This window comes from Bufo gargarizans, chromosome 5, assembly GCF_014858855.1.
Source record: "Bufo gargarizans isolate SCDJY-AF-19 chromosome 5, ASM1485885v1, whole genome shotgun sequence".
Lineage (NCBI taxonomy): Eukaryota > Metazoa > Chordata > Amphibia > Anura > Bufonidae > Bufo > Bufo gargarizans.
The window spans coordinates 89,045,653-89,059,355 of NC_058084.1; the positions used below are offsets into that span (position 1 = coordinate 89,045,653).

At 46.8% G+C, this 13,703-nt stretch overlaps 1 protein-coding gene across 2 annotated transcripts in view; it reads right to left on the bottom strand.

Moving 5' to 3' along the window:
* SPAG1 (sperm associated antigen 1) overlaps window positions 1-10,351 on the bottom strand; it is a 126,430-nt gene extending 116,079 nt beyond the window's left edge. The window contains exons 1-3 of one of the 2 annotated variants that reach the window (XM_044292842.1): window positions 10,261-10,351; window positions 3,682-3,845; window positions 178-337 (exon numbers count right to left, since the gene is read on the bottom strand). In XM_044292842.1, coding sequence (XP_044148777.1) covers window positions 178-337; window positions 3,682-3,803 — 282 coding nt within the window. In that variant the 5' untranslated portion in view covers window positions 3,804-3,845; window positions 10,261-10,351. Of the gene's footprint in view, window positions 1-177; window positions 338-3,681; window positions 3,846-10,260 lie in introns of those variants that run through there. The other variant, XM_044292843.1, reaches the window with a different exon arrangement.
* Window positions 10,352-13,703: the final 3,352 nt, after the last annotated feature.

Genomic DNA, 13,703 nt, shown 5'->3' on the forward strand with positions numbered 1-13,703 from the left:
ATCACAACTATTCTTTGATGGAAAAAAAAAGTGCATCTTATAGTCTGAAAAACCACAGACTATAAGCACGGCGTACTGGATACACTATAGGCCTGGTCCTTGTGGTGCCGACTTACATCTTACATATCATTTATCATTGTGTAGACATAAATACCCTGATGCAATAGACCTACCTACCTTCAGATCATTATCAATCTCTTGCCAGTCTTCCAAGGAGAAGTCGGCAGCCGTGGCAGGTGGTTTGTCCTTCCTTAGAGAGCGATTATTCGGAGACAAAGCTTCAATTCTCTTTTCACAAAATGTTGTCAGATCTGGGTAGTGTCCTTCCTCCCCCAACCTATAAAACGGTGATACATTTAGTGCCCAGAAAAGTTTCCAGTACATACTAGTAATGTCCTTTCTATAGCGCTTGCTCAGCAGTTTTCCTAACACCCTATAGAAGTAAATGGAGAAAGGCCACCTCATCAGGCAGGTCAGATGAGACCCCTGTTCCCAACATACGACCCGCATATCTGTCAGTTATCACATCAGTTGTGCAGGAAAGATTTAAGCAGCTATCCAGCAAACTGCAAACAGGAGCCTAAATCTCAGCTACCTAGTCACCTATGAGTAAGACTAGGTGAAATGGGTGGCTAGAATTAAAGGGGTTTTCTGGGAGTAGAATATGATGACCTATCCTCAGGACAGGTCATCAATATCTGATCGGTGGTGGTCCAACTCCCAGCGCTTATGGCGATCGGCTGTTTGAAGGGGCTGCGGTGCTCCAGTAAGCACTGTGGCACTTTTCCTAGGCCAGTGACATCACGTTCATCTGTCACGTGGCCTAGGCACAGCTCGGCCCCATAGAAGTGAATGGGCCTGAGCTGCAATACCATGCACAGCCAATCTACAATGTACGGCGCTGTGCTTGTTATGAAGAGCCTCCTCTGATTGGTGGTGGTGTCGGGAGTCAGAACTCAACCAGATATTGATGCTCTTTTTTGAGGACAGGCCATCAATATTCCACTCCTGGAAAATCCCTTTAACAGCACTCAAATATGAATAGGTCAAATACTTCCTATAACAAAGAAGTGTCCCTATAGTCCCCCTCTAAGGTCAAACATTTTCCCATCACGTTTATGCTTCATGCACACCGCCATGTCCATATTTCGTTGTACAGCGAAAAGGATCCGCAAAATAAATATACCGTCCGTGTGCAGTCACTCCCATCAACAGAAAGAACTATTCTCAACTGCGACACAGACAAGAATAGGACATGTTTCATCATTTACATAGAACTGTAATATATAAGGGTGTGTGCATGGCCATGTAGAAAGGGTCAGTGTGCTACCCACATGAAGTCCAGATAGCACATAGATTAAATATACAGTTGTGCGCATGAAACCTAAATCTGGCCACAGAGGACTTGCCTATACTGCCCAACAGTGATGGTCAGTTTGCAGTGTTCGCCAGCGAACACGTGCGGGCTGCCATCTTTAGTAAGGTAGACTCACCCGTCCGGCGATGCACAGGTAAGGCCTTACCTGTGCCGCGAGCCGGTCTGAAATCAAATGCGGTCACCGGGAGCAGGCACTTCCGAGAACAGCCCGATGAAGACCCCCCAGCGGCTGTTCTCAGAAGTGCCTGCTCCCGGTGACCGCATTTGGATTTCAGACCGGCTCCCGACACATTACCTGTGCATCGCCGGACGGGTGAGTCTACCTTACTAAAGATGGCAGCCCACATGTGTTCGCTGGCGAACACTGCAAACTGACCATCACTGCTGCCCAGTCCAAGAACGGGGCTGAGTACTGAGCTAAGAGGTAAGTGTGGAAGATACAAAATAAAATACATTAGTACGGAAGAAGACACAAGCCCAGCAAATTCAACCAAAGTGTTTCATTCTAAGAATTTATCTAAGCCTTTTTTATCCACTGCTCCTGTTGTGACCATGTCCTGAAGTAGGCTATTCCACGGATTCATAGTTCTCATGGTGCATTAACACAACCGTATTTTTGGTCCGGGTACAATTCGTATTTTTTGCGTATCATATGCAGCTGCATTTATTTCAGCGGGGCAGCAAATGCGGACAGCACACGGATACTCGGAGGTCGTGGAGCTTGTCAGAGCTAATATTGATGACCTGTCCTGAGTATGGGTCATCAAAATCAAAAGGGGTCATCTGCCTTTTTTCAGACTGATATTCTATCTCGTGTTGAGTGAAGGGAGCTTCGGATGCTTCATCCGTAGGTCGCTTCCTTTAAAATTTCGGAATAATACTGTACGGAGATTAGTCTGTGTACAGTATTAGAATGTATGGGCCCTGATGAGCCGAAATGAGTTATTTGCGAAGTCGAGCGTGACTTCGTTGAATAACTTCGGTAGTTGATTTTTTAAAGTGGAAAAGCACTTTAAAGGAAACCGGTCATCAACGTTATGGTGCCCATACTAACAGCAGCATAAAGTAGAGACAGGCGAGTTGATTTCAGCGGTCTGTCATTTATAAGTTAAAGTAAGTGGTTGCCGAGAAGCAACATCACAATCATTGCAGACGGGGCCTGGAAAAGAGTCACATCCACCTGAGAAGAGTCCTGGTTATTCATGAATTCCTGCTCTCCTGCCCACCTGCTGATGGCTGACAGTCTCCTACCTAGTTTTCTCTATTTCCCTCTAGGAGAGAACTGCCAATCATCATACACAAACAAAATATACAAACAATCATAGATTTGACTCTTCTCAAGGCCTGGGCTGCAATAATTATGATGCTGGGTCTCAGCAACCACTTACTGATAGCTTGCGAGTGACACACCGCTGACATCAGCATTTCTGTCACTATTTTATGCTGCCCTGAGCGAGGTCAACATAAAGTTGATGACAGGTTCCCTTTAAAACTTGAAAACGAACTCTGCTTCGGTTCTGACTAGTACCTCAGAACCAAAGCCCAGTTCAGTGTCAAGTTTAAAAGTGGCTTTCCACTTCAAAATATCAACTACCGAAGTTATTTAACAAAGTCACGCGCAACTTCGCGAATAACTGACTTCGGCTCATCGGAGCCCATACATTCTAATACTGTACGGAGAAGAATCTCAATATTTATTCCGAAGGTCATGTGGCCTGGGGGCACCTCCGCTCCATGAATATTGAGTTGAAGGCCTGATGCACACGACCGTATGTATTTTGCAGTCCGCAAAAACGGATATGCAAAAAATACAGATGAAGTCTGTGTGCATTCTGTATTTTGCGGAATGTAACAGCTGGCCCCTAATACAGTCCTATCCTTGTCCGTAATGCGGACATTAATAGGACATTTTCTATTTTTTTTTTGCGGAACGGAAATACGGAAATGGAAAGCACACGAGTCGGTTTTTTTGCGGACCCATTGAAATGAATGGTTCCGTATACAGTCCACAAAAAAAACAAAAAAAACGGAATGAACACACAATAAAAATACGTTCGTGTGCATAAGGCCTAATAGGGTTGTCCCATGCCAAAAACTTATCCAGATGGCTGTCTGATTATTTGGGGTAAAGAGCAAAGTTGTGGTCACGGGACAGATCCCTTAAAATAAAATACCCCTTTCTGATGAAGTTTCCTTTTAAACACTTAAAAATATGGTACATGAAAACAATGGTGCGTTTTGTTACTTTTGTCCTATATTGTAAATTGACATTTGTGCCAGTAACCGGCTACATGAAGCATTACCTTAGAATTTTCAAGATCTTTTCAAGATGCTTAATGTCTTTACATTCTTCAATGAACTTGTAGTCAAGATGGTCGACTGGGATTTGATAGGTTCTGGTTGTTCCTTGGTAGAAGCCGCTCATTGCTCGGACAGATGGGAGGCTCAGGATGTTCTTATTTTCTTTCTTTACAGGAAATAATATGTAAAATAGTAGAAATTTAGGGGGTTATTTACTAACAGAAATACATCTATATTATTATATATTTTCCCCGTTCACACCAGGTCTACAAAAGTGGGCGTGTCATGGGGGGGAAGGGACAAGTCGGAAGGCCCATCTCCTTCATCCTTTTTTACGCCTCTTTTAGCGAAAAAGCTGGCATAGATTTAGAAGCGACGGTGGATATGCCGATATGCCTGTAGAGGCTGGCGCCTGTTCCGTTCGGCAACATGCAAAAACCGCAATGGCCATGTGCATGAGCCCTAACAAAGATCTGTTTAATTTGTACAGTAAATGTGCACGTCCACCTACTGAGGTGGTCGCACATGCGCAGTTCCATCCATCAGCTGCCACCAGCCATATCATACAGCTAGAAGCTGTGACAGTTAGAGCTGCAGTGGAAAGGACACATCCCCTGAGAAAGCACAGGCCCCTGAACTGCCAGCCTGAAATAAATTTAGCAGAGCAATTGAAGTAACAAATGCGGAGATCTGTGTATCCACAGAGGGCTGGTTCTAGCTTTGTTAGAAAGAGATTTTCATTTTTACATCATCATTGCATAACCCCTTTAAAAAAAAAAATCTTTTTAATATATGTATGCATCACGGAGGGGGAGGGGGGGGCTAGCTACTAGGCCTTATTCAATTGTCCGTTTTCCGTCTGTGAAAAAATATTGTCTTTTTTCATCCCTGACCATGTTAGGTCTGTTTTTTGCCCTCAATGTGTCATCTGTTTTTTACAAGTGTTACTAAGTTGAAAAAGGCGTCTCCTAGCAATGTTTAGTGAAAGTGGACATCCGTGTGTGGTCTGTGATTTTTCATGAACCCACAGACTTTAATGGGTGTGTCTGGTCTAGAAATTGACCAAAAGGAGCGCATGTGTCACTGTCCCTCCAGTGACAGAGGGTAGAAGATCTGAGAGACTGGCTGCACGTTATGCTGTCAGATGACCTATCTGTTTCACTTGTTGCAGTGTTGTTGTTGGTAATGACCACACCTCTTGTTTCAGGTGCAGCTTGTGGTCATTACTGCTCCTCTCTTTAGTCTGGACTCACACTTCATACCATGCGGTTGATATTCTCTGCCTGGAGTTGGAAGAGCTGGTGTGTGGTCCTCATCTGAGTTCCTGCTCATCCATTTTCTATTGAAGATAAGTGTGCTTCTCTTGGTATTTAGTTGTTCCCATTTGCTCGTTGTTTACTAGGCCTCAGGGAGACACTGGTTCATTCATCTGGGAAGGAACCAGTAGTCTCAGACCCTGTCACTAATCCTAAGGGATTTTCAGGGTTTCTAGGGCCTAGGTTTACGGTGTATAAATATTTCCAGCTTCAGGGTCTATCCATATTGACAGGAGTCAGGGCTGGGTTTAGGGTTTCCTTAGGTGGTCACCATTTCCCTGTCCCTAGCCTTGAGACCTAGTTCCTGGTCATTTTCCTTCTGTTGTCATTCTGGTGTTCATCCCCTCCCCCTACACTGTGACAGCATGCTTCTGTTTTTATACTGTGGACCTAGGGTTGAGCGGTAAACCAGTGTCCACGATATACCGTGGTATTAAGAAACGGCGATATCCCCGTTTCCAAATAACGGCAGTATTTGGTGACGTCATAGGAGCGGTCATATCCGTGCTGACAGCTCCTAAATCTGTGTCAGCCCGCCACTACATCGTGCATATTACTTCCTGCAGCGGCCGCCCCCGGCTCCTCCTCGCTCCCATATTCAAGTCTCTGCCCACTGGCCGAGACTCTAACGGTTAGAAAGACTCTAACGGCCCAGGTGTCAGAAATAAAGGTTGTACTGTCTATGTCTTCTGCGGCCCTGGCCCTGCCTGCAAGCTGCACTGCACATGGTGATGGCATCCATACAGGAGCAACAAGACAACATTACTGTATGGGGGCCACAAGACATCATTATACTGATGGCAGAGGGGTTACAAATTGTTGTCCCATACAGTATAATGTCTCCTGGTGGCCCCATGCAGTATAGTGACTCTTGTGCCCCGCATCCTGCCTATACAGTGCGTAACGTCTCCTTGTGGCTGCCCCCATACAGTGCGTAACGTCTCCTTGTGGCTGCCCCCATACAGTGCGTAACGTCTCCTTGTGGCTGCCCCCATACAGTGCGTAACGTCTCCTTGTGGCTGCCCCCATACAGTGCGTAACGTCTCCTTGTGGCTGCCCCCATACAGTGCGTAACGTCTCCTTGTGGCTGCCCCCATACAGTGCGTAACGTCTCCTTGTGGCTGCCCCCATACAGTGCGTAACGTCTCCTTGTGGCTGCCCCCATACAGTGCGTAACGTCTCCTTGTGGCTGCCCCCATACAGTGCGTAACGTCTCCTTGTGGCTGCCCCCATACAGTGCGTAACGTCTCCTTGTGGCTGCCCCCATACAGTGCGTAACGTCTGCTTGTGGCTGCCCCCATACAGTGCGTAACGTCTCCTTGTGGCTGCCCCCATACAGTGCGTAACGTCTCCTTGTGGCCCCAAGTGTTTTTTTTCTTCTAAATGGGTATTTATCGCGATATATATCGTTATCGTGATAAATTTCTTAATATCGTTATCATGGGAATATTTTTGATATCACCCAACCCTATAGTGGACCCACAGCCTGCAGAAAGAAAACTGGACAACTGAATATAACCATTGAATTCAATGGATCCTTGTGCTGTCTCTGTTCTCCATGGATGGCACACGGATCCACTGATTTTAAAGGGAACCTGTCATCAACTTTATGCTGCCCATACTAACAGAAGTATAAGGCTACATGCACACGACCGTATGCATTTTGCGGTGCGCAAATTGCGGATCCGCAAAAAAAAGGATGACGTTCCGTATAGCATCATTTTTTTTTTGCTGATCCATTGTAATAATGCCTATCCTTGTCCGCAAACTAGAAAATAAAATAGGACATGCACTATTTTTTTTTGAAGGGCAATGGAACGGACATACTGACACAGTGTGCTGTCTGCGTTTTTTGCGGACCCATTGAAATGAATGGGTCCGCATCCTATTTGCAAAAAAAATAAAATGGAACGGAAACCAACAACATTCGTGTGCATGTAGCCTAAAGTAGAGACAGGTGAGCTGATTTCAGCGGTCTGTCATTTATAAGTTAAAAGTAAGTAGTTGCCGAGAACCAACATCACAATCCTTGCAGACTGGGCCTGGAAAAGAGTCCCGGCCCCCTGAGAAGAGTCCTGGTTATTCATGAATTCCTGCTCTCCTGCTGATGGCTGACAGTCTTCTACCTAGTTTTCTCCCTTTCTCCCTAGGAGAGAACTGCCAATCATCAGCAGATGGTGAGAGCAGGAGATTATGGAATAACCAGGACTCTTCTCAGGTAGATTTGACTCTTTTCCAGGCTTGGGCTGCAATGATTAAGATGCTGGTTCTCAGCAACCACTTACTTTTAGCTGATGAGTGACACACCGCTGACATCAGCATTTCTGTCACTATTTTATGCTGCCCTCAGTGAGGTCAGCATAAAGTTGATGACAGGTTCCCTTCAAAGGGTTTCTGTCTCCAGAAATACCTAAATTAACTGGCTGACATTAGCGATGTGCCAATGTTAGCTGAACCTGACTAGCGTATTCCTAGTATTATCCATGCCCCCGTTACTCCATAACTGTAACTTTTATAATATGCAAATTACCCTCTAGGAGCGGGGGGGGGGTGCGTTGCTCCTGCTCCTAGAGGCTCCGTTCTCCCACCTCTGTCACCTCCCTCCAAGTCTTGATTGACAGGGCCAGGCAGCGTTCGCATCCTCCTGCCGGCCCTGAGTGCATGGTAAATCTCGCGCCTAGAGAAACACCCTGTTTGACGTGAATTGAAGGTTCGAACGACACAGAGGGAGAGTGCGCTGCAGCCATTTTCCTGGAGACTGACACTACAACGTTGGGTCAACATTTTGCCCTCTAGTGTCCGGCATAATTTCAGGTTTTGTTTCTACAAAGTTAGGCCTCATGCACACGACCGTTGTGTGCATCCGTAACCGTTGTGCCGTTTTCCGTTTTTTTTCGCGGACCCATTGACTTTCGATTGGTCCGTGGAAAAAATCGGAAAATGCACAGTTTGGCAGCCGCATCCGTGATCCGTTTTTCCTGGCCGTGAAAAAAATATGACCTGTCCTATTTTTTTCACGGCCAACGGTTCACGGACCCATTCAAGTCAATGGGTCCGTGAAAAAACACGGATGCACACAAGATTGTCATCCGCGTCCGTGATCCGTTTTTTCCTATCATTTCAATGGCAAACTTGACTTAGATTTTTTTTTCATTTTTCATGTCCGTGGATCCTCCAAAAATCAAGGAAGACCCACGGACGAAAAAACGGTCACGGATCACGGACCAACGGAACCCCGTTTTGCGGACCGTGAAAAAATACTGTCGTGTGCATGAGGCCTTACATGGTGCTAAAAGGCTATTGAATTTAAAAACATATCCCAAAAAATTCAAAATGTATTCGGCGCAGGCATAGTGAAGGAGGGACACTCACTGGCTGCCGACTTACTTACTGCGCCGAATACGGCACGGTGCAGGCCTGAGATTTACTATGCACTCAGGGCCGGTGTTCTGTCAGAATACTATACCTTATCAGAATGCTATACCCTCGTCACTTCCGATGACGCGGCCGCATCGGTAGTGACGAGAATCAGCTGGAGGAGGGGGCATGTGGCGCTGCATAAGCGTAGATCCACGGGTAAGTCAAAATTATAGCACAGCCGCTGGTGAAGCGCCCACTTAATGCACATGCGCGAAACACGCTGCGCCTGGAGCCACGGCTGGGTAGGAGAGGGTGCGCACGCGCAGCTATATACTCCCGTGGGCCACACACATCACGATTACACTGCGTGTGCGCACTCAGGGGTAGGTAGATTTGTCAGTGCAAAATGTTCCATCAGATCTTCCTACCCCTGAGTGCGCACACGCGGTGCAATCCTGATGTGTGTGGCCGACGGGAGTATATAGCCGCGCGTGCGCACCCTCTCCTACCCAGCCGTGGCTCCGGGTGCAGGCGCAGTGTGTCCCGGACGGTTTCGCGCATGCGCATTAAGTGGGCGCGTCTCCCGCGGCGGTGCTATAATTTTGGCTTACCCGTGGATCTGCGCTTGCGCATCGTGCACACCCCCTCCTCCAGATGATTCTCATCACTTCAGGTGCGGACGATAATACTAGGAATAGGCTAGTCAGGTTCAGCTGATGTCAGCCAGTTTAATTTAGGTATTTCTGGCGACAGAAACTCTTAGGGCTGTTTCACACGAGCGGATGCCGTGCGTGATATCCGCTGCGTGAAAGACAGCCAAGACCCGATGCGGACTGCAGAGGCACGGAGCAGTACCATGATTGATAATGCTCCGTGCCTCTGCAGTCCGCATCGGGTCTTGGCTGTCATTCACGGAGCGGATGCCACGCATGGCATCCGCTCGTGTGAAACAGCCCTTAAGGTGCAAGCTGAGAAATAAGTGTGTTTTCTTTCCACGCAGATTTCTGTGCAGAAAAACCACAGCATAATATCGTACCAGCAAAGTGTAGGCGATTACACAAATCTCACGTACACTTTCATACGTGCGGAATTGACCTGCCGTGTAAATTTCCAAATCCGCAGCGTGTCAATTGTGTTTGTGGTTTTAGCTGAGGAGTTCACCCTGTTCAATGGAAGGATGAGATCTGCGGCAAAACCGCATGAAATCCGCAGTTAGAGATTGCGGATACGCTTCAGAAATGCACATAAATCCGCATGGAAATTCGCGCACATCTTAGGCTACTTTCACACTTGCCAGATCTCAATACCGGAAAACAACAACACAAGTGTGAAACAGGCCTTATGTGCGTCCACCCGTGCGCAGGAGGCCTAACACCCTTATTTTCCCCACTGACCATCAGGGATAAAACCACGTAAGCGCCTACGTCAGTCCATGATGAGGACGAAACACACCCACTGAAGTCTATGGATGGCGTCCGCATTCTGTCAGTGGTTTTCACTGACCATTGGTAGGAGAAGCTTTGGCAGCCGGGCAGTGCATGTGAAATACGGGCAAGGACAGAGGGCAAATGGGCACACGGACACGTGAGCAACGACTCTGCCAATGTGAAGAGCCAATGGCTAGGTGCCTTGATGAGTGTCCCAGCATGAGTGACAGCCCCCTGTGATCTGCAGTGGTCACCCACACTGGCACAGATCCTGCCCACAGACTCCAGGTGCAGAATAAGCACAACAGAAAAATTCTGCGTCTCTAAAATCGCACTAAAACCGCAACATGAAACTTACGTCACATATCACTGACCACAAGTAACCCTAGCCTACATGGCAACACAAGCGCGGCAATGCCGCAACCAGCAGAACTATGAAGACAAGGCTAAATGCCCGGTATATTCCCATATATACTACCTGGAGCGAAGCAGACGGTCCGGTGTGAACGGCGCAGCAGGTTTCTCTGCACTGCTAAACACGCACAAAAATGCCTGCTGCTGGTCGTTACTATGGTGACTCAACGCCCATTCTGGGTCAGCCAATAGCGAAGAAGAATCCGTTAACTCACAAAGGCTGCTAGAGGGAAACACCCTGTTTGACGTGAATTGAAGGTTCGAAGGACACATAGAAATAGAAGGAGAGCGCGCTGCAGCCATTTTCCTGGAGACTGACACTACAACGTTGGGTCAACATTTTGCCCTCTAGTGTCCGGCATAATTATAGGTTTTGTTTCTACAAAGTTCCATGGTGCTAAAAGGCTATTGAATTTAAAAACATATCCCAAAAAATGCTAAATAAATAAAATAGGGTTTCCCCAGATATAGAAAAACATTTATTAGGGGTCTAAATACAATGTATATATATTGATATTTTTGAACCTAAATGCATACATTTTATACCATGACAACCGCTGTCCATCCCATCAGGGCTAATCTCATACCCTCCAATTTAGGCCTCTTGCACACAAATGTATTTTCTTTCCATGTCTGTTCCGTTTTTTTTGCGGACCATATGCGGAACCATTCATTACAATGGGTCCTCAAAAATAAGGAAGTTACTCCGTGTGCATTCCGTTTCCGTATTTCTGTTCCGCAAAAAAAAATAGAACATGTCTTATTATTGTCCCCATTACGGACAAGGATAGTACTGTTCTATTAGGGGCCAGCTGTTCTGTTCCGCAAAATATGGAATGCACACGGACGTCATCCGTATTTCTTGCTGACCGCAAAATACATAACGGTCGTGTGCAAGAGGCCTCACGCTACATGCACACGACCGTATGTGTTTTGCGGTCCGTCCATATGCATCCGTTTTGCTTTTTTTGCAGGGCTACGGAACGGACATAGTGATGCGGACAGTACACGGTGTGCTGTCCGCATTTTTTGCTGACCCATTGAAATGAATGGGTCTGCAATCTATCTGCAAAAAAACGGAACAGACACAAAAACAAAATACGTTTGTGTGCATGTAGCCTAACACTAAGCCACCAGGCCCCTAACTCTGCCAAATGTATATCTATGTATGTACGCCCAATCCTGCCCAGCCCCCTTAGTGCCATCATCACAGTAAGAATGACCCCTTAAAAGGGTTGGCCCCCTCATACGTTGCTGGCATATTGCTAGGATATGCCACCAATGTCAGATAGATGCGGCTCCCACCTCTGAGACCCGCACCTATCTCTAGAACAGAGACCGCAAAGTGAAGCAGAGCGGACCGCGCATGTGCAGCCGCCCTCTATTAATTTCTAAGGAAGTGCTGAAAATAGCCAAATAGCGCGCATGGCTATTTTTGGAACTCCCATAGAAATGAATGGGAAGTGCACTGTGCAAGCACGGTCACCGCTCTATTCACCAGCTATTATCGGCAGTGCCATGGAAATGAACGCAGGGCAGCTGTGCATAGAGATGAGTTGATTTTTAAAGTGGAAAACCTCTTTAAAACTTGGAACCGAACTCATGGGCCACGAATGTCTAGAAAAAGCAGTCACCTTGTAGCCCCTAGCACCCAGAAGTCCACTTTCTGTTTTTCACAGTTCATCCTATAATACAGGTTGCTGGGGAAGAGCTAACCGCTGAGAGGGTCAGACGTGTTGGACGAGAGCTCCTGCCCTTACTTGTCCACTGGCACCTGCTAGCAGTATGGCCATTTTGGGGGTCTTTATTTCTGCCAGACCACCTCTTCATGGTTCATGGACTTGATTCATTCTAAATTTGGCCCATTTTGCATATATTTGCCAGTGAGACCTAACTCGAGACCTGAGTTCTCAGTCTTAATTTATCCATGGCCCCCGAGGCGGCACAGCAAGACATCAGGGAGCCCGGGAACCTCAAAGCGTCTCAGCTGTGCACCACAGAGGAGCCTAAGGGCTCTTTCACACCTGCGTTATTGTCTTCCGGCATAGAGTTCCGTCGTCGGGGCTCTATGCTGGAAGAATCTTGATCAGTTTTATCCTAATGCATTCTGAATGGAGTGAAATCCGTTCAGGATGCATCAGGATGTCTTCAGTTCCGGAACTAAACGTTTTTTGGCCGGAGAAAATACCGCAGCATGCTGCGCTTTTTGCTCCGGCCAAAAATCCTGAAGACTTGCCGCAAGGCCGGATCCGGAATTAATGCCCATTGAAAGGCATTGATCCGGATCCGGCCTTAAGCTAAACGACGTTTAGCTTTTTCTGAATGGTTACCATGGCTGCCGGGACGCTAAGGTCCTGGCAGCCATGGTAAAGTGTAGTCGAGAGCGGGGGAGCAGTATACTTACCATCCGTGCGGCTCCCAGGGCGCTTCAGAGTGACGTCAGGGCGCCCCACGCGCATGGATGCCGTGATCGCATGGCACGTCATCCATGCGCATGGGGCGCTCTGACGTCACTCTGGAGCGCCCCGGGAGCCGTACGGACTGTAAGTATACCGCTCCCCCGCTCCTACTATGGCAACCAGGACTTTAATAGCGTCCTGGCTGCCATAGTAACACTGAAAGCATTTTGAAGACGGATCCGTCTTCAAATGCTTTCAGTTCACTTGCGTTTTTCCAGATCCGGCGTGTAATTCCGGCAAGTGGAGTACACGCCGGATCCGGACAACGCAAGTGTGAAAGAGGCCTTAAATGAAATATCCCATGACTAATGTAAAAAACGAAAATCAGATATCATATAGTACATAGGACGCAGACTGTGGATCTCATTGACATCCAGGGAATTCCCTTATATTGTTGTATCACGTTGTATAGTCCCCCATTGGGGCGGTTATGTTATCTTCCATCAGTGGTACATACATTGGGTGTCTGACCTGGTACCCAGTAAGTGCTTATTAGCCTTGTGGGGATACATGACAGTCCAGTAGTATATTTTGCCCTTCGCTTCTCTGTATACTTTTTTCCATCTTGCCTTTTTCTACATATTTTAATATACAATAAAATTGATACTATTTTGGATATATTATCTCCACTGGCTTTTTATGGTTATGACATTGGATGTTCTTCCAGGTGGAATGTTGTGCTGTCAATTATAGACAGAGAGGTTTTTTTTGTAGGTTTACAAGTATCATACAGTACATGGCAACCTCTTTGTAACAAAGCTAGAACCAGCCCTGTACCTCACATGGATCCAGAGACCTCCCCATTTATTGCTCTGCTAGATTTATACAAGCTGACAGCTCAGGGGGAGTGTCCTTTCTGCTGCAGATAAGGGGGCGTGTCCATGCTCTCCCTATCACAGCTCAGGAGGCAGGTGAAGGATGAAACTGAGCATGTACGGCCTTGTCAGTGAGCAGGTCAAAGAAATAAGAAAAGAAACAAACAGCAGGTGGCGCTATACAGATAGATTTTATTGAATAGCTCACTGGCTATACTAAATTTTTTATTACA